The sequence below is a fragment of the Mustela lutreola genome, chromosome 1 (genome assembly GCF_030435805.1).
Source record: "Mustela lutreola isolate mMusLut2 chromosome 1, mMusLut2.pri, whole genome shotgun sequence".
Taxonomy (NCBI): Eukaryota; Metazoa; Chordata; class Mammalia; order Carnivora; family Mustelidae; genus Mustela; species Mustela lutreola.
The window spans coordinates 274,880,861-274,904,671 of NC_081290.1; the positions used below are offsets into that span (position 1 = coordinate 274,880,861).

The 23,811-nt window shown below is 35.1% G+C and overlaps 2 protein-coding genes across 2 annotated transcripts; both read right to left on the reverse strand.

The window, feature by feature from the left end:
* Positions 1-2,523: 2,523 nt before the first annotated feature.
* On the reverse strand, positions 2,524-3,456 carry LOC131822572 (olfactory receptor 4C11-like). Its single transcript, XM_059158861.1, has one exon. It carries the CDS (start codon positions 3,454-3,456, stop codon positions 2,524-2,526), a length of 933 nt encoding a protein of 310 aa, XP_059014844.1.
* A 17,901-nt stretch (positions 3,457-21,357) lies between these two features.
* LOC131822573 (olfactory receptor 4C11) lies at positions 21,358-22,290 on the reverse strand. The gene has a single exon (XM_059158863.1). The coding sequence runs from the start codon at positions 22,288-22,290 to the stop codon at positions 21,358-21,360; it is 933 nt and encodes a 310-aa protein (XP_059014846.1).
* Positions 22,291-23,811: the final 1,521 nt, after the last annotated feature.

Here is a 23,811-nt window from a genome sequence, read left to right on the forward strand (position 1 = left end):
TATTATTCAGACTTTAAATAGAGGAAAATTCTGCCACTTGCCATAACATAGATGGAGCTGAAGGACTTGATGTTAAGTGAAACAATGGAACACAAAAAGAGAAATACTGCATGATCTCACATAAATGTGGAAAGGATATAGTTCAAATCACAGAGGCAGAGAATATAATGGTGGTTATCAGGGGCCAGGGATTGAGGGAAATGGAGAGATGATGGCCCAAGAGTGCAAGGACTCAGTTACATAGAATGAATAAGTTCCAGATATCTAATATATAGCATGGTCACTATTGCTAACAGCACCATACTGTATACTTGAAATTGCAAAAAGGATTGATGTTAAATGAAATCTTCTTAAACACACACACACACACACACTGGTAACTATATAGAAAAGTCTGATGTACTAAATAGGTTGTGGTGATCTTTACACATTGTATGCATATGAAAAACCAAGTTGTACAGCGTAAATATGTATAAAACTTTTGTATGTTAACATGTCAACTTTAGGACACTAGTGCAACCACTAAGCTTTGTAATATTCCCAAAAGCAAAAAGTAATGAGAACACTAAAAACATGATATTTTAATGTATTTATTTTAAAACAATTTTTGACAGGAGGAAACTATGGGTATTGAAAGGTTTTCAGGTAAATAATGGGGAATTACATTAAAACAGAAATGGAATCTTAAAGCAGTTACTAAGGATCTGGTACACTTGAATACATTGATATAAGTAAATTTTATTTAATTTGTATGTATGTATATATGTATGATGCATGTATTTAAGTTTCTGTTTAAATGCCAGTTTGGTAATACACAGTGTAACAGGTGATACAAGTATACAATTCAGTGAGTGTACTACTATATGCCCATCACATATCTAATCTGTCGTCCTACCCACCTACCCTCATAACCATCAGTTTGTTCTCTATACTTAAGAATCTGTTTGTTGATTTGACACCCTCATTCTGTTTTCTCCTATACTCATTTGTTTTGTTTCTTAATTTTCAGATGAGTGAAATCATATGGTATTTATCTTTCTCTGACTGACTGCTTTCACTTTGATACTACTTTCTAGCTCCATCCTTTTCATGGGAAATGGCAAGATCTCACTTCCCATTCTGGTTGATAATTGAGTCACATGCCATTATATCTATCTATCTATCTATCCATCTATCATCTATCTATCATCTATCTATATACAGATATATATATTTAAACTCACCACATACCTAAATATAGCATATATTTTCCAATTAATCATTTGATGGACACTGCAGCTATTTCCACAATTTGGTTATTGGAGATGCAGATGCTGTAACTTTTGGCATGCATGTATCTCTTTGAGTTCATTTTTTGTATTCTCTGAAATGAATGAATTTTAGAAGTTCATGATACAACCCCTGGTATGCATCTATTCAAGGCAAGGCTGTGAATCTTCTCTGCTCACTATGAGCATCAAATTCTATTGGCAATTCTAACTTGACAATACACACTACCCCTTTAGTAATGAAACACCAACAGAGAAAGAAAATGGCTTCTTGCTGTAAAAGTAAGTTCTCTCACACTCGATTAACTAGATACAAGGATACTGAGTATTTCTGAATGCCTCTCAAACTTTTCTTTTATTCCATTGATACAACCCATTGTAGATGGAATTATATTCACTTTTTTCTTTTAAGGTTGTTCCTACCTTTCTGTATTTCAGTCTTGGAAAATATGCTGTATCTATGGTGTACTGGACATTCTTATTTAGTCTTGACAGCATAAATAGTTTTACTTCTTTCCCTCTTAGAGTTGAAGAAGTCTCTTGCTGTAGCCCTTATTTAACAATCATAGAAATTATCTGAATATCATGAGGTCTTTGTAATACTACATTTAGAAAATCCCATATATAATGTCTCTGTTATCATAATAGTCAAAGGAAACATTAAAGCAATTATATAAGAAAAAATAAATATATTCATGTGTATATATTACATATATACATATATTCATATATACATATGAATATATATATAAAAGCCTTTGGCATTTGGTTCATTAGGATGAAACTTTTTTCAAGAGAAAGTAATGATATAATGAAAATAATTTCTTGACTCACAGTTAGCTCTTTTGATCTGAATGTGCTCAAGGGAAAGCAGAATTCTTTAATTGAAATGTGCTTCAAGAGAATTATAAGCCATAGAGAAAAATTTCGTCCTTTTTCTTTCTTTCTTTCTTTCTTCTTTCTTTCTTTTTCTTTCTGCCTGTTCATTGTTTCAAAAGTTGTGATTGTATAAATATCTTTCTCTTTACAAAACCAGAGTGGAGACTGAGATGTGAGAAGTATTTCATAATCCATAGTGTCAGAGATGAGCTCTCATATAAAGTAAGAATGAGGCTGGCATTAGAGAAAGTTTGAGGACAGAAGTACAGAAAATGTATGGAAATAAGTTGTCTTCTTAGAGTGCATCCAGCAAGTCAAGATATATACTATCATATATGATATGTGTACAGGTTAAGTAATCAAAAAAGTCCTCAATTCATCTTTTGCTTTCTGAGGTAATTTTGATATGCCAGAGCTTTCTCATGGCATTTTTCACTTCTGCATTCCTCAGGGTGTAGATGAGTGGGTTGAGAAAAGGGGTCCCAATAGTATAAAATACAGCCACCATCTTGTCCATGGGGAAAGTGGTTGGGGGGCGTGTATATATGAATATACATGGAACAAAGGTTAAGATAACTACTGTGATGTGAGAAGTGCAAGTTGAGAGAGCTTTTTTCCTCCCTTCTGCACTGTGATTTCTCAAGGAATGTAAGATGACAATGTATGAGATCATCAGAATCACAAAACTACTGGAGCAGATGGCTCCACTGTTAGACACCAATAGTAGGTTAATCCTATAGGTGTCCATGCAAGCAAGTCGCAGCAAAGGTTGCAAATCACAGCAGTAATGATCAATCAAATTGGGTCCACAGAAAGGCAGTCTCAAGGCCAGGATAATCTGGGCTATAGAATGGATAAAAGACCCTATCCATGCAAGAACAATAAGGATGGTGCAGACTTGTCTTCTCATGATGGTTGGGTAATGTAAGGGCTTGCAGATGGCCACGTAACGATCAGCAGCCATGAAGATGAGCACAAAGATATCCATACAGCCAAATAAATGTAGGGCAAAGACTTGAGTCATGCACTCATTGTACGTTATAATTTTTTTTGCAGAGAGTGAATCCACAAGTAGCCTTGGGGCTATGGATGTTGAGAAACAGGAATCAGCAAGGGACAAATAAAATAGGAAAAAGTACATGGGGCTCCCAAGTGTAGGGCTGTACTTGATGGTCACAATAATAAGCAAATTCCCTACCACGGTTCCCACATAAAAAATGAAGAAGATTACAAATACCATTTTCTGTCTCGTGGGGTTTTGGGTCAATCCTAACAGTATGAACTCAGTTACGCTGTTATTTTGTTGCATAATTTTAGGCAAAGTGGAGAAATGGAAGGTTAGAAATAATCTACAGATAAAAAGTATTATGAAGACTACTCCATTTGGAGATCAAACCATAAGATCATGAATGTGTCAATTACCAGTATTGAATCCCTTACCTTCTGTGTTGTTTTCTTCTGAATAAGGTGGGAATCATAATATTTAACTCACAATCTGTTCACCTGAGTGCTTATGGAAACAATGAAATATATTAATAATAAAAGAGCATGTGATTCCTCAGGCATAATAAACATTAATCTAGGGGATTGATATGAGATGGTTTCTTTCTGAAGTGAAGGTCTCTCTTTACAGCAAGGATCTATTAGGAGAAAACTCATGCCAAATGGAGAAAACTCATGCATGATTTACATAATGCTCTTTCAGAATATGTGAGCCCATTAGTTCAGCTCTGAAGTATCTTCTAGTAAGTATTCTGAACTATCAAGGAATGATGTAGAAACTTTTGATAGTGTTTTCCATAAGGACACCTAAAAGAGAGAGATAGAGATGAGAGAAAGAGAACAAGAGAGAAACAAACAATATTTTAAATGTGAACATTCAGTCATTTGGTCCAGTTCATTATGAAATTAATTTTAATCTGTTATCTTGACTGTTTATTCTCTGTACTTTAACTCATAATAATTTCTAGTAATACAGAGTTTTAAATTCAGTTTCTATCATAGACATTTTACTCTTTTTTATATTATACTGTATAAAGGATAACTTACCATTTTAAAAATATCCTCTATGGTTGTTGAAAAAACATCATAATGATGCTGCATTAAAAATAAAGGTTTTAAATACTTTCTCTTGGTAGATGGTTTATTAATCACCTTAGTATATTAGTGGTTCATAACACCTCTCTTCTGACATAGGTTGCAGGGACAGCAAAATTACTAGGACCAGCATAAGATTTAAATGTCTGTGTCATAGGGTGAGTCACTGTAGAGACAGTTCTGGACTCATGGCTCTTAACCACATCATGCCCCAACCACACTGCCAATCGGGATGATTTCCCTGCACTTGTAGGACTTTGCCAGATAGGCTTTTTGTCCAACCCTATGGCAAACAGGAATATAAACTTGTCTGTGGTTTCTAACAGTTAAATATTTTAAAAAGATATCTTTCTATCCACCCAAATACTTATTGATATATGCCGTATTGATCATTTATCTATCCATCTATCAACCATCTATCATCATCTATCTATCAAACTCTATCCATCCAGACCTATTATCTATCTATATAACAGAGATACAAACTGAGACATTTGTATAGTTTACATAACAGATATAAGAAAGGCTTGCATTCAAAGGGAGCAGCATAAGAGAGACAATTTTATTCTGTTTACTGTTAAACTTACCATCTAGGAAAAAAGTACATATTTATTAATAAGAATTAATAAAGCAAAAGAAAGATTTAGGAGAGTTTCCTATTGATACCATCCAATAGTTTCAGTCCAATCCAATACTCACTTACCACCGAAAAGGGAAGCCTGCTCCATTGCAAGTGAAATCATTATCTCCATGGAGCACTTCCTTGGATACTCAAATACATGTTATTTCTATTTTCTTATCTCTCCACCAGGAGCTGCTGGGCATTTCTATCATTCGGTCTTCTCAGTTTCCATTGTAATCCATGTCTAGAGAAACTCCTAAACTTTCTGTTATTCCACAAATGGCTTTTTTGTGTTAGTTGCACACTGTGGCATTGATCAGATTAATTTTCTGTGAGTTAGATACACAATTATGTTAATTTCTAACACTAATTTTAGCAATGTTGTTAAGAGTTTATGAGGTTAGGATGTTCAGTTCTCCTCCTTTCTTCTCTAGGAAATTTGGCTACTCTTTGCTCAAAAGAGAATTAGGAAAAAAAAAAAGTGTTTCTAAAATTCAGTCTGATCTCATTTGATGTCACTGAAGCTCAGGTTCTCACACGTATGCCTGAAGAAGCTGGACCTGGATGCATCCCACACTTTCTGAAATCAAGTCTCACATGCAATGTTGACTGAGAAATGCTTTCCTTCTGCCTTTCTTGCAGTAGTATTTAAACATGAGTGATACAAAATATAGGAGTCTGGGGAAGGTAATTCCCTGAAATCTCCCTTTTTTTTTTTCTTCTTTTTTTTCACCCTTCCTTTTTAATTAAGAATCCTGAGCTAGAAGTAGTAAAGAACTTAATCCTCAATATGTATTAACAGGTTATGGGAAAAAGGTGATCTCTTCTTGAAATTAAAGGTGAATATTTGGGCCATAAAGGACATCTTTTGGCTAGAATAGAAAAAAAAATAATAAAAACAGTGATTATCTAGTGATCTAGTGGCCAGGACATGGTTCTTGATACCATTATCCAAGAAAATGAATAGAATATCTTAAGCAAATGGCTGATTCTAGGTCTTGGGCAGGGAATGTACAAGATGAACTGGAGCATCTTGGAGTGATGGAAGGTTAAGGAAGTGCAAACACACACACACACACACACAGACACACACACTGTGATGAGAATATGGCAAAGGGACACAAGAGTAATGGGAAGAGCCCCTGGTGACAAAAGCTGGAAAAAATTGAGGAACAAAATAAATGACACTGAATTGAAATGTACCTCATAGTTTAAATAATCCACAACTTCATAACAATATTAAAAGCTTAAATAAGTAAGTAATCAATAGACAAATCTCCCATAATGAAAGAATCCCTAACGATACTGGTGTTAACTCTGCTCTCAAAGGAATGTAGGCTAATTCTGTCTCTTATTTGTAGAGTGCACATAAATAGGTTCCATCCAAAAGGCTCACTGTGGTGTGGGATGGAAGGAGTCATTTTAGAGATCAAGGTTAACATCAACAATGATGAGTCACATTGAAAGTATGTACCCACTGTCATGATATGATGCAAATGGAACTTGGCCTCTGTGATCTATCTCCTAATAACCCATAACCCTGTCTGATCTTGAGTAGAATATCAATTAAATCCCAAGTGAAGTTTTTTATATAAAATGTCCTACTAGTTCTGCTCAAAACAGTCAAGTTCATCAAAAACAAGAACACTGGAGCAGAATTCTAGTGATGTGCACTGCATTAGCTATAGCAATGTCACATCATTATTGTACATACATCAAAGTATTAAATGCTGTATGTTAATTGTACTTGAAATAAATAAGAGAATATCTAGAGAAACTCACTGTCTGGAGGTGCTGAAGAAGATATGTCAATTAAATTTAATGTCTTATGCCGGATGGGATTCTGGAGAAGAAAAACACCATTAGTGAAAGTAATCTGAATAAACTATGGTTGTTAGTTAAAAATAATGTGTTCCTATGAAGTTAATTTGCTTGTGAACTAATATACTCTTCTATGTAAGATGGAAGCTGAGCACAGAGCATGTGGGAAATCTCTTTTTCACCATTTTCCTGTTAATATAAACCTGTTATAAAATATGACGTTTTTTAAACATAAATGGCTTATTTCACCTAATATGTCACCAGTGTATTTCTGTTGTAGCATGACTCAGGAACCTTCCTTTTCTATGCTGAACAATATTTCACTGTATGTGTACCACATTTTGTTTATTCATATGTTGATGGAAACTTGGGTGGCTTACCTATTTCTGCTAATATGACTATTGCTGATATGGACATGAGGGTACACATATTTCTTCCAATCTTCACTTCCAATGCTATTGTTATATACCTGGATGTGGAAATTAGAGATTACTTGATCATTGTATTGTTAACTTTCTGGAATGTCATACTGTCTTTCACAGTGGCTGCACCATTTTTACATTCTTATAAGCAGTATACACATATGTCTTTAGTGATGTTGAGTACTTTCTCATCTGCTCATTGCCCATTTGTATATATATTTTTTGATAAATATTTATTCAAGAGTTTTGTTGATATTGAGGTTTAAGAATCCCATGAATTGACTTTTCACTCTATGGATTGTGGCCTTTTATGCATTGAAGATTTTAACTTTGAACTTATTCTTTTTTTTCTTCTGTAAGCTTTTCTTTTTGTGTGTCATATGCAAGAAATTATTTCCTAACATAATGTCTTTAAGGTTTTATTCATTTATATTTTCTTCCAAATATTTTACAGTTTTAGCTCTTACACTTAGGTTTTGATTCATTTTGAGTTTATTTTGTATATGGTATAAGTTAAGCCCTACCTTTATTCTTTTGCATATGAATCTCTAGTTTTTCCAAACTATTTGTTGAAAAAAACATCCTTTTCTGATTAGACAATGTTGACACCCTTGTAGAATATCAGGTGACCATATAGGTGATGTTTTGTTTCTGGGATCACCAATCTATTCCATTTTTGTGGGTCCCTGGCTTAATGCCGTTACCACACTGTTTTCATTACTTTAACATTATGATAAGCTTAAAGTCAGGAGATGTGAGACCCACAACATTTTCTTTTCAATTTTTTATTTCTTTTCACTAAAGATCTCTTGAAATTCCATATGGAACTGTCAGCTGATTTTTTTTATATGCTCAAAAATTGTCATGGAGTTTTGATATGGGTTGTTTTAAATTGTATTGTTTCATATATTACTGATTTCTAAACAATATTGAGTCTCCTGATCCATGAAAATGTGACATCTTTCAGAATATACACATACACACCCACCCACACACACACACACTATGATCTGTTACAAAGAATTTGGTTTTGTTTAGATGGAAGCTGAAGAGTGCAAAATCTGCAGAGTCAATGTCCCATTTTGAGTCTAAACACCAGAAACTGTTAAAAGCCTGTAAGAGTTGTTGTCCCAGTTCAGTCCATGGGCAGGAGCTCTGCACATCAGGAAGAGTTACTGTGTCAGAGTGGAAGCCATCAGACTGGAAGAGCTAATGCTTGAGTTTGCAGGCTCTCAAGCAGGAGAATCCCCTCAGACTCATAGAAGGTTAGTCTTTTATAATTTTCAGGCCTTCATTTGGTTGAATGAGGAACCACTTTAGTAAGAGCAATCTACCTTATTCACTCTCCCAATACAAAAGTTAATATCATCCAGAAAAATCTTAGTCATCACCAAAAGCAATAGTCAAGCCAATATCTGAGCATCCTGTGCTCTAGAGAATTTAACACAATAAATTAACCAGTCCATTGTTTATCCACACAGTGTGTGTGTCTGTGTCTGTGTGTGTATAATATACAAAAATCATGCCTAATCTCCAGATAAAGACTATACACAGTTATAATTCCACCTAACATCGTACAACTCTCCTGCCTGCAAATGAAAATGCACTAAAACCTCAACAAGAGGTATTCAATGTGCCTTCAGCAGGCAGGAGAGTTGGTTGTATTTCTTTAGCTGATGGGGTGACACAAAACTTCATTCCTCAAATGTCTGGGTCATTAGAAGTTATGCTTGGATTGCATTGTTTTAGTTTTCCTTTGACCTTGATCCCAGAGTGTGGTGATACTAAATGTAGTCCTATGGATCTCCTGTATTCTAGATGTACTCTTCCTTATTTCCACTGTGCAGTAGTAGTCCAATTTCCCCTTGGTTGCCAGCATCAGTCACCCCAGCCAGCACAACAACTTATTCCTTTGCCTTTAGATTCAAAGACATGAGCTTTTCTAAAGGGGTCAGGCAGCAGTCTGATAAGATACCTTATCTAACCATTGCAAACACTTACAAATCCAACAGGAGATTGAAGAGAAGAACAGCAATTGTAGAAATAGAAAATTGACCACTTTCTGATAGGTAGGACCAGTGGAGAAGTGAATCCAAAGTGACGGGAAGATAGATCGTGGGAGAGGCCGGCTCCGGGCCAGTGGCGGAGCAATGGAGCACTAAATCAGGACTTTTAAAAGTCTGTTCCACTGAAGGAAATTGCTCCAGAGGCTAAATTAGGGTGAATCTCATGTGGGGCCAGCGTGGCCCCAAGTCCTGCAGGGTCACAGAAGGATCAGGGGTGTCTGAGTGTCACAGAGCTCGCAGGTATTAGAGAGGGGAAGCCGGCTACAGAGACAGAGCCAAGGAGTGAGCTCTCAGCTCAGGATTACCTTGAACCAGTCGCAGGCTGGGTGAGCTTGGAGCCCGGCCAGAGGCCAGGGAGATGGGGCTGATTGAGCGCAGTTCTCTGAGGGCACACTGAGGAGTGGGGCCTTGAGCTCTAGCCTCCTCCAGGCGGGAGATTAGGAGGTCGCCATTTTCATTACCATTGTCCGGAACTCTACGGAAAGTGTTCAGGGATCAAAAGCTCCCCAAAGTGAACCCAAGCAGATTAATTAGCCCAGCCCGGTTAGGGTGGTGCAATTCCACCTCAGGCAAAGACACTTGAGAATCACTACAACAGGCCCCTCCCCCAGAAGATCAACAAGAAATGCAGCCAAGACCAAGGTCACTTACCAAGGAGAGCAGTGGAATTCCAGTGGAGGAGAAAGCAAAGCACAGAATTCATGACTTTCTCCCCATGATTCTTTAGTCTTACAGTTAATTTATTTTTTTAATTTTATTTTTTCTTTTTGCTATTTTTTTAACTTTTACTCTTTTCTTTTTTATGTTTTTTTAACTAGCTTATCTTAACAATACTTTTCATAAAAAATAATAATAATCGTTTTTGAACCTACATTATTATAGTCATATTTTATCCTTCATTGTATTTAACTTTATTTGTTGTATACACATAGAGTTTTTTCTTCTAAAAAAATCACGGTACAACTTCTTGTAATAGATCAAAATATACCCTAAATCTAGCTCCAGGCTTGTTCTACTCTCTAGCCCAAGTAAATTCTCTCCACTTTCTTTTTCTTTATTCCCCCAACCAACTTATTTTATCAACTCCTTTTTTAGAAATTAAAAAAAAAATTTTTCTTGTTTCATCTTTATAGGCATATTCCATCCCTTCATTGTGTTTACCCTTATATACATTTTTCATGCTTTAACATTTTGGGAGGTAGTTTCTTCTTCTAAGAGACCAAAATACTCACAAAATTAAGTGGGTGACCCAGTTTTAGTCACCAGTATATATATATATATATATATATATATATATATATATACATATATATATATATATAAAATTTTCCTTTTTACATTTTTTTTCTTTATTTGTTTTCTTTTTTTTTTTTTTTTTACTTCTTTTTATCGCCTTTCTTCCCACCCCCCCATGATGAGGGGTCACTTCTGATTTGGTTAAAGCACATTTTCCTGGGGTGTTTGCCACACTTTTAGTATTTTATTTGCTCCTTCATATACTCTTATCTGGACAAAATGACAAAGTGGAAAAACTCACCACAAAAAAAAAAAAAAAAAAAAGAAAAGAAAAAGAAAAAGAGGTAGTACCAAAGGCTAGGGACTAAGTCAATACGGATATTGATAATATGTCAGATCTAGAGTTCAGAATAATGATTTTCAAGGTTCTAGCCGGGCTCAAAAAAGGCATGGAAGATATTGGAGAAACACTGTCTAGAGAAATAAAAACCCTTTCTGGAGAAATAGAAGAACTAAAATCTAACCAAGTTGAAATAAAAAAAAGCTATTAATGAGGCGCAATAAAAAATGGAGGCTCTTACTGCTAGGATAAATGAGGCAGGAGAAAGAATTAGTGGTATAGAAGACCAAATGACAGAGAATAAAGAAGCTGAGTAAAAGAGAAACAAACAAATACTGGACCACGAGGGGAGAATTTGAGAGATAAGTGACACCATAAGATGAAACAACATTAGAATAATTGGGATTCCAGAAGAAGAAGAAATAGAGAGGGGAACAGAAAGTATATTGGAGAGAATTATTGTAAATAATTTCCCTAATATGGCAAAGGGAACAAGCATCAAAATCCAAGAGATGCTAAGAACACCCCTCAAAATCAAGAAAAATAGGTCCATACCTCGTCACCTGATAGTAAAATTTGCAGGTCTTAGCGACAAAGAGAAAATCCTGAAAGAAGCCCAGGAAAAGAAGTCTGTAACATACAAGAGTAAAACTATGAGATTGGCAGCAGTCTTATCCACAGGGACATGGCAGGCCAGAAAGAACTGGCATGAAAGAGCATTAAATGAGAAAAGCATGCAGCCAAGAATACTATATCCAGCTAGGCTATCATTGAAAATAGAAGGAGAGATAAAAAGCTTCCAGGACAAACAAAAACTGAAAGAATTTGCAAACACCAAACCAGCTCTAAAGGAAATATTGAAAGGGGTCCTCTAAGCAAAGAGAGAGCCTAAAAGTAGTATATCAGTAAGGAACAGAGAAAATATACAGTAACAGTCACCTTACAGGCAATACAATGGCACTAAATTCATATCTCTCAATAGTTACCCTGAATGCTAATGGGCTAAATGCCCCAATAAAATGACACAGGGTATCAGAATGCCTTAAAAAAAAAAATCAATATGTTGCCTACAAGAAACTCCAAAGACACCTCCAGATTTAAAGTGAGGGGGTGGAAAAGAATTTACCATGCTAATGGACATCAGAAGAAAGCTGGGGTGGCAATCCTCATATCATATCAACTAGATTTTAAGCCTAAGACTATAATAAGAGATGCGGAAGGACACTATATCATACTTAAAGGGTCTGTCCAACAAGAAGATCTAACAATTTTAAATATCTATGCCCCTAATGGGGGAGCAGCCAACTACATAAAACAATTAATAACAAAATCAAAGAAACACATTGACAATAATACAAAAATAGTAGGGGACTTTAACACTCCCCTCACTGAAATGAACAGATCATCTAAGCAAAAGATCAACAAGGAAATAAAGGCGTTAAATGACACACTCGACCAGATGGACATCACAGATATACTCAGAACAGTCCATCTCAAAGCAACAGAGTACACATTCTTCTCTAGTGCACATGGAACATTCTCCAGAATAGATCACATCCTGGGTCCTAAACCAGAACTCGACCAGTATCAAAAGATTTGAATCATTTCATGCATATTTTCAGACCACCATGCTCTGAAGAGAGAACTCAATCACAGGAGGAAATTTTGAAAGAACCCAAATATATGGAGACTGAATAACATCTTTCTAAAGAATGAATGGGTGAACCAGGAAATCAAGGAAGAATTGAAAAAAATTTATGGAAACAAATGATAATGAAAACACAATGGTTCAAAATCTGTGGGACATAGCAAAGACAGGCCTGAGAGAAAAAAATATAGTGATACAAGCCTGTCTCAAGAAACAAGAAAAGTCTCAAATATACAACCTAACCCTGAACCTAAAGCAGCTGGAGAAAGAACAAGAAAGAAAGCTTAAACCCAACAGGAGAAGAGAAATCATAAAGATCAGAGCATAAATTAATGAAATAGAAAGAAAAAAACAAGAGAACAAATCAATGGTACTAGGAGCTGGTTCTTTGAAAGAATTAATAAGATTGATAAACCCCTAGCCAGACTTATCAAAAAGAAAAGAGAAAGGACCCAAATAAATAAAATCATGAATGAAAGAGGAGAGATCACAACCAACATCAAAGAAATACAAAGAATTATAAGAACATACTATCAGCAACTCTACACCAACAAATTTTACAATCTGGAAGAAATGGATGAATTCCTAGAGATATATAAACTACCACAACTGAACCAGGAAGAAATAGAAAACCTGAAGAGACCCTTAACCAATAAGGAGATTGAAACAGTCATTAAAAATATCCAAACAAACAAAAGCCCAGCACCAGACGGCTTCCCAGGGGAATTCTACCAAACATTTAATAAAAAAATTAATTCCAGTTCTCCTGAAACTGTTCCAAAAAATAGAAATGTAAGGAAAACTTCCAAACTCATTTTATGAGGCCATCATCACCTTGATCCCAAAACCAGGCAAGGATTTATCAAAAGAGAGAATTACAGACCAATATCCTTAATGAACCCAGATGTGAAAAATCTCACCAAAATACTAGCCAATAGGATTCAACAGTACATTAAAAGGATTATTCACCATGAGCAAGTGGGATTTATTCCAGAGCTGCAAGGTTGGTTCAACATCCACAAATCAATCAATGTGATACAACACATTAAACAAGAACCATATGATACTCTCAATAGATGCTGAAAAGCATTTGACAAAGTATAGCATCCCTTTCTAATCAAAACTCTTCAAAGTGTAGGGATGGACGGCACATACCTCAATATTATCAAAGCCATCTATGAAAAACTCACTACAAATATCATTCTCAATGAAGAAAAACTGAAAACTTTTCTGCTAAGGTCAGGAACATGGCAGGAATGTTCATTATCACCACTGCAATTCATCATACTATTAGAAGTCCTAGCCTCAGCAATCAGACAACAAAAAGAAATTAAAAGCATCCAAATCAGCAAAGAAGAAGTCCAACTATCACTCTTTGCAGATGATATGATACTATATGTGGAAAACCCAAAAGACTCCACTCCAAAACTGCTAGAACTCATACAGGAGTTCAGTAAAGTGTCAGGATATAAAACCAATGTACAGAAATCAGTTGCATTTCTTTACACCAACAACAAGACAGAAGAAAGAGAAATTAAGAAGTCGATCCCATCTACAATTGCACCAAAAACCATAAGATACCTAGAAATAAACCTAAACCAAGAGGCCAAGAATCTATACTCAGAAAACTATAACATACTCATGAAAGAAATTGAGGAAGATAAAAAGAAATGCAAAAATGTTCCATGCTCATGCATTGGAAGAAAAAATATTGTGAAAATGTCTATGCTACCTAAACAATCTACACATTTGAGGCAATCCCTATCAAAATACCACCCATTTTTTTTTTTCAAAGAAATGGAGCAAATAATCCTAAAATTTATATGAAACCAGAAAAGACCTCGAATAGCCAGGGGAATATGGAAAAGAAAGCCAAAGTTGGTGGCATCACAATTCCAGACTTCAAGCTCTATTACAAATCACTCATCATCAAATAGTATGGTCCTGGCACAAAACAGACACATAGACCAATGGAACAGAATAGATATCCTAGAAATAGACCCTCAACTCTATGGTCAACTAGTCTTCGACAAAGCCGGAAACAATGTCCAATGGAAAAAAGACAGTCTCTTCAACAAATGATGTTGGGAAAATTGGACAGCTACATGCAGAAAAATGAAACTGGACCATTTCCTTATACCACACACAAAAATAAACTCAAAATGGATGGAGGACCTCAAAGTGAGAAAGGAATCCATCAAAATCCTTGAAGAGAACACAGGCAGCAACCTCTTTGACCTCAGCTGAAGCAATTTCTTCCTAGGAACATCACCAAAGGCAAGGGAAGCAAGGGCAAAAATGAACTATTGGGACTTCATAAAGATGAAAAGTTTTTGCACAAGCAAAGGAAACAGTTAACAAAAAAAAAAGATAACTGAGAGAATGGGCGAAGATATTTGAAAAATGACATATTAGATAAAGGGCTAGTATCCAAAACCTATAAAGAACTTATCAAACTCAACACCCAAAGAGCAAATAATCCAATCAAGAAATGAGCAGAGGACATGAACAGACATTTCTGCAAAGAAGACATCCAGATGGCTAACAGACACATGAAAAAGTGCTCCACATCACTCATCATCAGGGAAATACAAATCAAATCCACAGTGAGATAACACCTCACACCAGTCAGAATGGCTAAAATTAACAAGTCAGGAAATGACAGATGCTGGCGAGGATGCAGAGAAAGGGGAACCCTCCTACTCTATTGGTGGGAATGTAAGCTGGTGCAACCACTCTGGAAAACAACATGGAGGTTCCTCAAAGTTTTGAAAATAGAGCTATTCTATGACTCAGCAATTGCACTACTGGGTATTTATCTTAAAGATACAAACATAGTGATCTGATTGGGCACGTGCACCTGAATGTTTATAGCAGCAATGTCTACAATAGCCAAACTATGGAAAGATGTCCATAAGCAGATGAATGGATAAAAAAGAAGTGAGATATATATATATATATATATATATATATATATATATATATATACACAATGGATTAGTATACAGTCAAAAGAAATGAAATCTTGCCATTTGTGACAATGTGGGTGGAACTAGAGAGTATCATGCTTAGTGAAATAAGTCAATCAGAGAAAGACAACTGTCATATGATCTCCCTGATATGAGGAAGTAGAGCTGCAACATGGGGGGTTTTGAGTGTAAGAAAAGAATAAAAGAAACAAGATGGGATTGGGAGGGAGATAAACCATAAGTCACTCTTAATCTCACAAAAGAAACTGAGAGTTGCTGGGGGGAGAGGGTTCGGGAGAGGTGGTCGGGTTATGGACATTGGGGAGGGTATGTGCTATGGTGAGTGCTATGAAGTGTGTAAACCTGGTGATTCACAGTCCTGTACACCTGGGGATAAAAATACATTATATCTTTATAAAAAATTTAAAAAAATTAAATTTAGTTTAAAAAAGGAAAGAGATATTCAATAGCTGTTCATTTGTTCATGTTTTTTAAAATTATTTTAAATATACTTTTAATAGTTTGTAGTTTTTTGGTTACAACTTACAGTGGTTTATCAGTACTGTTTGAGAATTGAAATATTTAGAGAGGAAATAATATTTATATATAACGAAAATAACATTTATGATCTTTTACTCCAAAGTATCTGCACCTTCTAAGGGCATCATATCTTCTTTGCCTTGTAAATATTATTGTTCATTCTATTCCTACATTATTTCCATCTCTTCAGTTTGTATCTAGTAGAGTGTAACATTTATTACCTTTATAAACTTACAATTCAAAAGAACTTTGCCTAATTTACCTAATAACTCCTATTTTATTGCTTTAGAACAGAGGTCAATAAAGTATTGCCTGGGGGTCTAATCCAGCCCTCCACTTTTTTTTTTTTTTAAAGATTTTATTTATTTATTTGACAGAGAGAGATCACAAGTAGGCAGAGAGGCAGGCAGAGAGAGAGAGAGAGGAGGAAGCAGGCTCCTGCTGAGCAGAGAGCCCGATGCGGGACTCGATCCCAGGACCCCGAGATCATGACCTGAGCCGAAGGCAGCGGCTTAACCCACTGAGCCACCCAGGCGCCCAAGCCCTCCACTTTTTATTTGTAAACTAATGATGTACTATATGGTGACTAACATAATAAAAAATATATAAAAATAAATTTAAAAAGTAAAATAAAATAAAAGAACCTCGTACTTGATTTAGTCACTTCTCATTCCACTCCATCATCATCACCAGCAGTCCTAGGCAAATATAACCTACTTTCTGTTTTTTTCTTTTTCTTTTCCCTTCTCTTTTTTTTTCTTTTCTCTCTCTCTCTCTCTCTCTCTCTCTCTCTCTCTCTTTTTTAAGAGAATTAGAGAACAAATTCCAAAGCATTGGCGGTAGGGAGCAGGGGGAAAATGTGAGTGTCTTAGACAGAGTCCCTGCTAAATGCAGAGCCCAATGTAATGCTCAATCCAAGACACTGAGATCATGATCTCAGATGAAATCAAGAGCCCAAGACTAAACAGTCTGAGCCACCAAGAGGCCCCCAAATCTACTTTCTTTTACTATAGATTAGCTTCTCTAATATTTCATAAAAAAATAAATTATACAATATGTTTCTTTTTAAACTTCTTTCTTTTTTATCCCTTTGAGGAGGTGTCACATTGTTTTCCAAAGTGGTTGCACCATTTAACATTATCACCAACAATTTATGAAAACCCCAATTTCACCACTACCTCACTAAAACTAGCTATTGTTTTATTTTTTTAAATTTTTGTTTTGCATATATATATATATATATTCTAGACATCTTAGTGGGTGGAAAGTTAATTTCATTATGGGTGAGGTTTGTGTTTCCTGTTATCTATAGGGGTTAAACTTCTTTTCATGTTCATTGGCCATTTGTGTATTTTTTTGTGGAGATATGCTTCTTGACATATATTGCCAGTTTTAAGTTGGTTTTTCTTTAAGTAATTAATTGGTATTATTAAGTTATCCATAGAACTTAATATATCTGAAAACAAATTCTTTTTCAGATATATGATTTGCAAGTATATTCTCCCAATATGTGGGTTGGCTTAATACTTCATTGATGACATAATTTTCAGTATATTTTTTTTTTCATTTTGGTGAAATCTAAAACACTGTTCTGCCTTTTTCCCTAGATTTGATAGGGATTTTTTTGTATATATTGATAAGGTTTTCTTTGTTTGTTTTTGTTTTTTAGTTATACAATTCTTTCTGTGAGACAAATATTAAATGTAATGAATTTCAGACATTTTAGGTATATGGTTTGATGTGTTTTAATAAATGTATATATTAACAAATTCAAGATCGAGAATACTTGAATTAACTCAGAAAATTCTGTCATGCTCCTTTCCAGTTAAGTCCCTCAGATGCAACTATTACCCTCATTTCTATCACTTTGTCTTAGTATTATCTCTCCTATAGCTTCATGCAAATTCAACTACGCATCTACTCATGGTCTCTTTCTTCCAGGATTTAACATACTGACAAGTTTATCATTAGTCCATTAATTTTCTTAACTGAAGATTATTCTGTTTATTCTGTCAACTTCTTTCTTTCAAGCGCAGTGTATTTGCCTTTAATGAGATTATTCAATTTGGGAAATAAGTTCATATTATTGTAGTCTGCTTTCTGTCTCATTTATAACATATTTTATTTCTTTTCTTAATTTTTCTGAACTAACAGAATAGATGTAGTTTGCCTAATATTAAATTTTTGTCTTCTTCTTAACATATTTTTAATAATAGACAAGTTTTTAATATTATATTTATTTATTTGACAGAGACAGAGAGATCATAAGCAGGCAGGGAGGCAGGAAGAGAAAAAGAGGGACACAGGCTCCCCACTGAGCACAGAGCCCATTGTGGGGCTCGATCCCATGACTCTGAGATCATGACCTGAGGCTAAGGCAGTGGCTTAATCCACTGAGCCACCCAGGTGCCCCAATAATATAATATGTTTAGAGCAGTTTCAGGTTCACAAGTAAACTGAACAGAAGCAACAGAGATCTCCTTCATCTCTTCTGATTACAAAATAGGCAGAGGGACTGAATAGACCTTTTCCCAAAGATACACAAAGGTCCAACAAGTACAACAAAAGGTGCTCAACAACACTCATTCTCAGGGAAATGCATATCAAAATCATAATGTCATATCCCTTCACATCTGTTAGACTGACTATTATTGAGAACACAAGATACGAAATGTTAAAGAGGTTGTAGAGTAAACAGATCCTGTGTATATTATTTTATGGTATGTAAATTTATACACTCATTATAGAAAAGAATATAAAGGTTCCTTCAAGAAATAAAAGGAGAACAATCATCCTTCAATCCTACCGTTGGGTAGATATCAAAAGGATCAGAAATCATGATTGTGAAGGACAATCTGAGTTCCCAGGTTCATTGCATCATTATTCACAGTAGCCAAGGTGTGGGTACAACCTCATCCCTGACTGATGAATTAATATAGGAAATGTGAGACTTCAAATAGAGGAAAATTCTGCCATTTGCCATAACATAGATGGAGCTGAAGGACTTGATGTTAAGTGAAACAATGAGACACAGAAAGAGAAATACTGCATGAACTCACTTAAATGTGGAAATGATATAGTTCAATTCACAGAGGCAGAGTATAACAGTGGTTATCAGGGTCCAGGGAATGGGGGAAATGGAGAGATGTTGGCCCAAGGGTGCAACGACTCAGCTGAATAGAAAGAATAAGTTCCAGACATCAAATATATAGCATGGTCACTATTGCTAACAACACCATAATGTATACTTGAAATTGCAGAAAGGATTGATGTTGAATGAAATCTTCTTACACACACACACACATACACACACACATACACACACAGACAGGTAACTATATAGAAAAGTCTGATGTGTTAATTAGGTTGTGATGATCTTTACGCATTGTATGTATATGAAAAACCAAGTTGTACAACTGAAATATGTATATATTTTTTGTATGTTAACATGTCAACTTTAGGACACTAGTGCAGCCACTAAGCTTTGTAATATTTCCAAAATCAAAAAGTAATGAGAACACTAAAAACATGATATTTTAATGTATTTATTTTAAAACAATCTTTGACAGGAGGAAACTATGGGTATTGAAAAGGTTTTCAGATAAATAATGGGGTCAAAACTGAAATGGAATTTTAAAGCAGTTACTAAAGATCTGGTACACTTGAATACACTGATATAAATTAATTTTATTTATTATGTATGTATGTATATATGTATGATACATGTATTTAAGTTTCTGTTTAAACACCAGTTTGGTAATACACAGTGTAACAGGTGATACAAGTATACAATTCAGTGAGTGTACTACTAAATGCCCATCACATATCTAACCTGTCGTCCTACCCACCTACCCTCATAACCATGTTTGTTCTCTATACTTAAGAATCTGTTCACTGATTTGACACCCTCATTCTGTTCTTTCCTATACTCATTTGTTTTGTTTCTTAATTTTCAGATGAGTGAAATCATATGGTATTTATCTTTCTCTGACTGACTGTTTTCACTTTGCATACTACTTTCTAGCTCCATCCTTTTCATGGGAAATGGCAAGATCTCACTTCCCATTCTGGTTGATAATTGAGTCACATGCCATTATATCTAGCTATCTATCTATCTGCCTATCATCTATCTATCATCATCTATCTATATATAGATATGTATAAAAACACACCATATACCTAAATACAGCATATATTTTCCAATTAATCATTTGATGGACACTGCAGCTATTTCCACAATTTGGTTATTGGAGATGCAGATGCTGTAACTTTTGGCATGCATGTATCCCTTTGAGTTAGTTTTTTGTTTTCTCTGAAATGAATGAATTTTAGAAGTTCATGATACAACCCCTGGTATGCATCTATTCAAGGCATGGCTGTGAATCTTCTCTGCTCACTATGAGCATCAAATTCTATTGGCAATTCTAACTTGACAATACACACTACCCCTTCAGTAATGAAGCACCAACAGAGAAAGAAAATGGCTTCTTTCTGTAAAAGTAAGTTCTCTCACACTCCATTAACTAGATACAAGGATACTGAGTATTTCTGAATGCCTCTCAAACTTTCTTTTATTCCATTAATACAACCCAGTTGTAGATGGAATTATATTCACTTTTTTCCTTTACGGTTGTTTCTATCTTTCTGCACTTCAATCGTGGAAAATATGTTGTGTCTATGGTGTATTGTAAATTCTTATTTAGTCTGGACAGCACAAATAGTTTTACTTTTTTCCCTCTTAGAGTTGTAGAAATCTCTTGCTATAGGCCCTATTTAACAATCATAGAAATTATCTGAATATCATGAGGCCTTTGTAATACTACATTTAGAAAATCCCATAGTGTCTCTGTTATCCTAATAGTCATAGGAAACATTAAAGCAATTATATAAGAAAAAATTACATATATTCATATATATGGCCTTTTGTTCACTAGGATGAATCTTTTTTCAAGATAATCTAATAATATGAAAAAAAAAATCTTCTTAACTCACGGTTAGCTCCTTTTCTCTGAATGTTCTCAAAGGAAAGCAGAATTCCTTAATTGAAATGTGCTTTAGAGAGAATTACAAGTCATGGAGAACAGTTCTTTCTGCCTGCCTACCTGCATACCTTCGTTCCTTCCTTCGTTCCTTCGTTCCTTCCTTTTTTCCATGCTTTCTGGCTGTTTGTTGTTTGAACAGTTGTGATTGTATAAACATCTTTCTCTTAGCAAAACAGAGTATAGACTAAATGTGAGGAGTATTTCATAATCCATAGTGTCAGAGTTGAGCTCTCAGGAAAATAAGAACCAGGCTGGCATTATGATGGAAGCTACTAGTTTGAGCACGAAGTACCAAAAAAAAAAAAAAGGAAATCGGTTGTCTTTTTTAGAGTGCATCCAGCAAGTCAAGATATACACTATCATATTTGATCTGTGTACAGGTTAAATAATCAACCAAAATCCTCAATTCATCTTTTGCTTCCTGAGGAAATTTTGATATGCCAGAGCTTTCTCATGGCATTTTTCACTTCTGCATTCCTCAGTGTATAGATGAGTGGATTGAGAAAAGGGGTCCCAATAGTATAAAATACAGCCACCATCTTGTCCATGGGGAAAGTGGTTGGGGGGCGTGTATATATGAATATACATGGACCAAAGAATAAGATTACTACTATGATGTGAGAAGTGCAAGTTGAGAGAGCTTTTTTCCTCCCTTCTCCACTGTGATTTCTCAAGGAATGCAAGATTACAATGTATGAGATCATCAGAATCACAAAACTGCTTGAGCAAATGGCCCCACTGTTGGACACCAACAGTAAATTGATCCTATAGGTGTCCATGCAAGCAAGTTTCAGCAAGGGTTGTAAATCACAGCAGTAATGATCAATCAAATTGGGTCCACAGAAAGGCAGTCTCAAGGCCAGGATAATCTGGGCTATAGAATGGATAAAAGACCCTATCCATGCAAGAATAATAAGGATGGTGCAGACCTGTCGTCTCATGATGGTTGGGTAATGTAAGGGCTTACAGATTGCCACATAACGATCAGCGGCCATGAGGATGAGCACAAAGATCTCCATACAGCCAAATAAATGTAGGGCAAAGACTTGAGTCATGCACTCATTGTAAGATATGATTTTTTTTGCAGAGAGTGAATCCACAATTAGTCTGGGGGCTGTGGACGTTGAGAAACAGGAATCAGCAAGGGACAAATAAAATAGGAAAAAGTACATGGGGCTTCCAAGTGTCCGGCTGGACTTGATGGTCACAATAATAAGCAAATTCCCTACCACGGTTCCCACATAAAAAATGAAGAATATTACAAATACCATTTTCTGTCTCATGGGATTTTGGGTCAATCCTAACAGTATGAACTCAGTTACGGTGTTATTTTGTTGCATTATTTCAGGCAAAGTAGAGAAATGGAAGGTTAGAAATAATCTACTGACAAAAAAGTATTATGAATCTACAGATAAAAATGTATTATGAAATGACTACTCCATTTAGAGAGCAAATCCATATACTCATGGATGTGTCAATTACCAGTTTGTAATCCCTTACCTTCTGTGTTGTTTTCTTCTGAATCGGGTGGGAATCATTATGTTTATTGAAAATATATTCACCTGAGTGCTTATGGAAGCAGTGAAATATATCAACAATAAAAGAGTATGTGATTCCTCAAGAATAAAAAACATTAATTTAGGGATTGGACCCTACAGCAAGGACCTATAAGGACAGGATGTTGCCAAATGGAGAAAACTCATGCATGATTTACATAATGTTCTTTCATACTATTTGAGCTTCGTAGTTCAGTTCTAAAGTATCTTCTTGTAAGTATTCGGAATAATCAAGGAATGATGTAGAACCTTTTGATAGTGTTTTCCATAATGACACCTAAAAGAGAGATAGAGATGAGAGAGAGAAAGAGAATGAGAGAAACAAACAATATTTTAGCTGTGAGCATTCAGTCTTTTGGTCCATTCCATCATGAAATTTATTTTAATCTGTCAGTTTGACTGTTTATTTCCTGTACTTTAACTCACAATAATTTCTAGTTGTTTAGCATTTTAAAATAAGTTTCTGTCATAAACTTTTTACATTTTTTTATATTGTATTATGTTGTCCAAAGTTACATTATTCACTTTGTTCATATCTTAATGGGTCTTTCAAAATGTATTTTTTAAGACACAAAGAGTGACTGAAACTAAAATGAAGGATAGAGAACATTTGGCATGAATCAAGATTTTTTTTTTCAAATTACATGTTATTTTAGGTACCATGGATATAGAAAATGAGTTAAGGAAGCTCCAAGTCATAGCTGAATCTTTTCAATAGAATTTCTGGAATTTATTTCCTGGAGTATTCCCTACCCTGGCTTCAGTAAGAGGAGATAGAAACAAGAAGGGAACTAATATTTATTTATATATATTAAACATTGGAATAAACCTTCACCATCTCATTTACCTACATTTTCCAAATAGTACCACAATAAAATGCTTAAGTGCCAAGGCATTAAATATATTTACATCAGGTATTAACGAGAAAAGCATAATTTTGTCATATATAAACGGATTTCAGAGATCAATCTTTAAAAACACAATGAATAGGATGCCTGAGTGTCTCACTCATTTTTGTCCCACCCTTGGTTTTCACTCGAGTTGTGATCTCAGGGTTATGTAATTGAGTCTGGGTTGTGTAATGGATCTGGGCTCCATGCTGGGCATAGAGGCAGCTAAAGATTCTATCTCACCCTCTCTTTCTGCTTCTTTCCCTGTCAGGATCTCTCTTTCTGTCTAAATAAAAACAGAAAATCTTTAAAAAAACGAAAATGAAAATGGCCAAAGAGCTGATTCCAAAAGAAACTCTTCTTATTAAACATAGTTTGAAAAGATTATCAATTTCATTCATGGAAAAATACATTC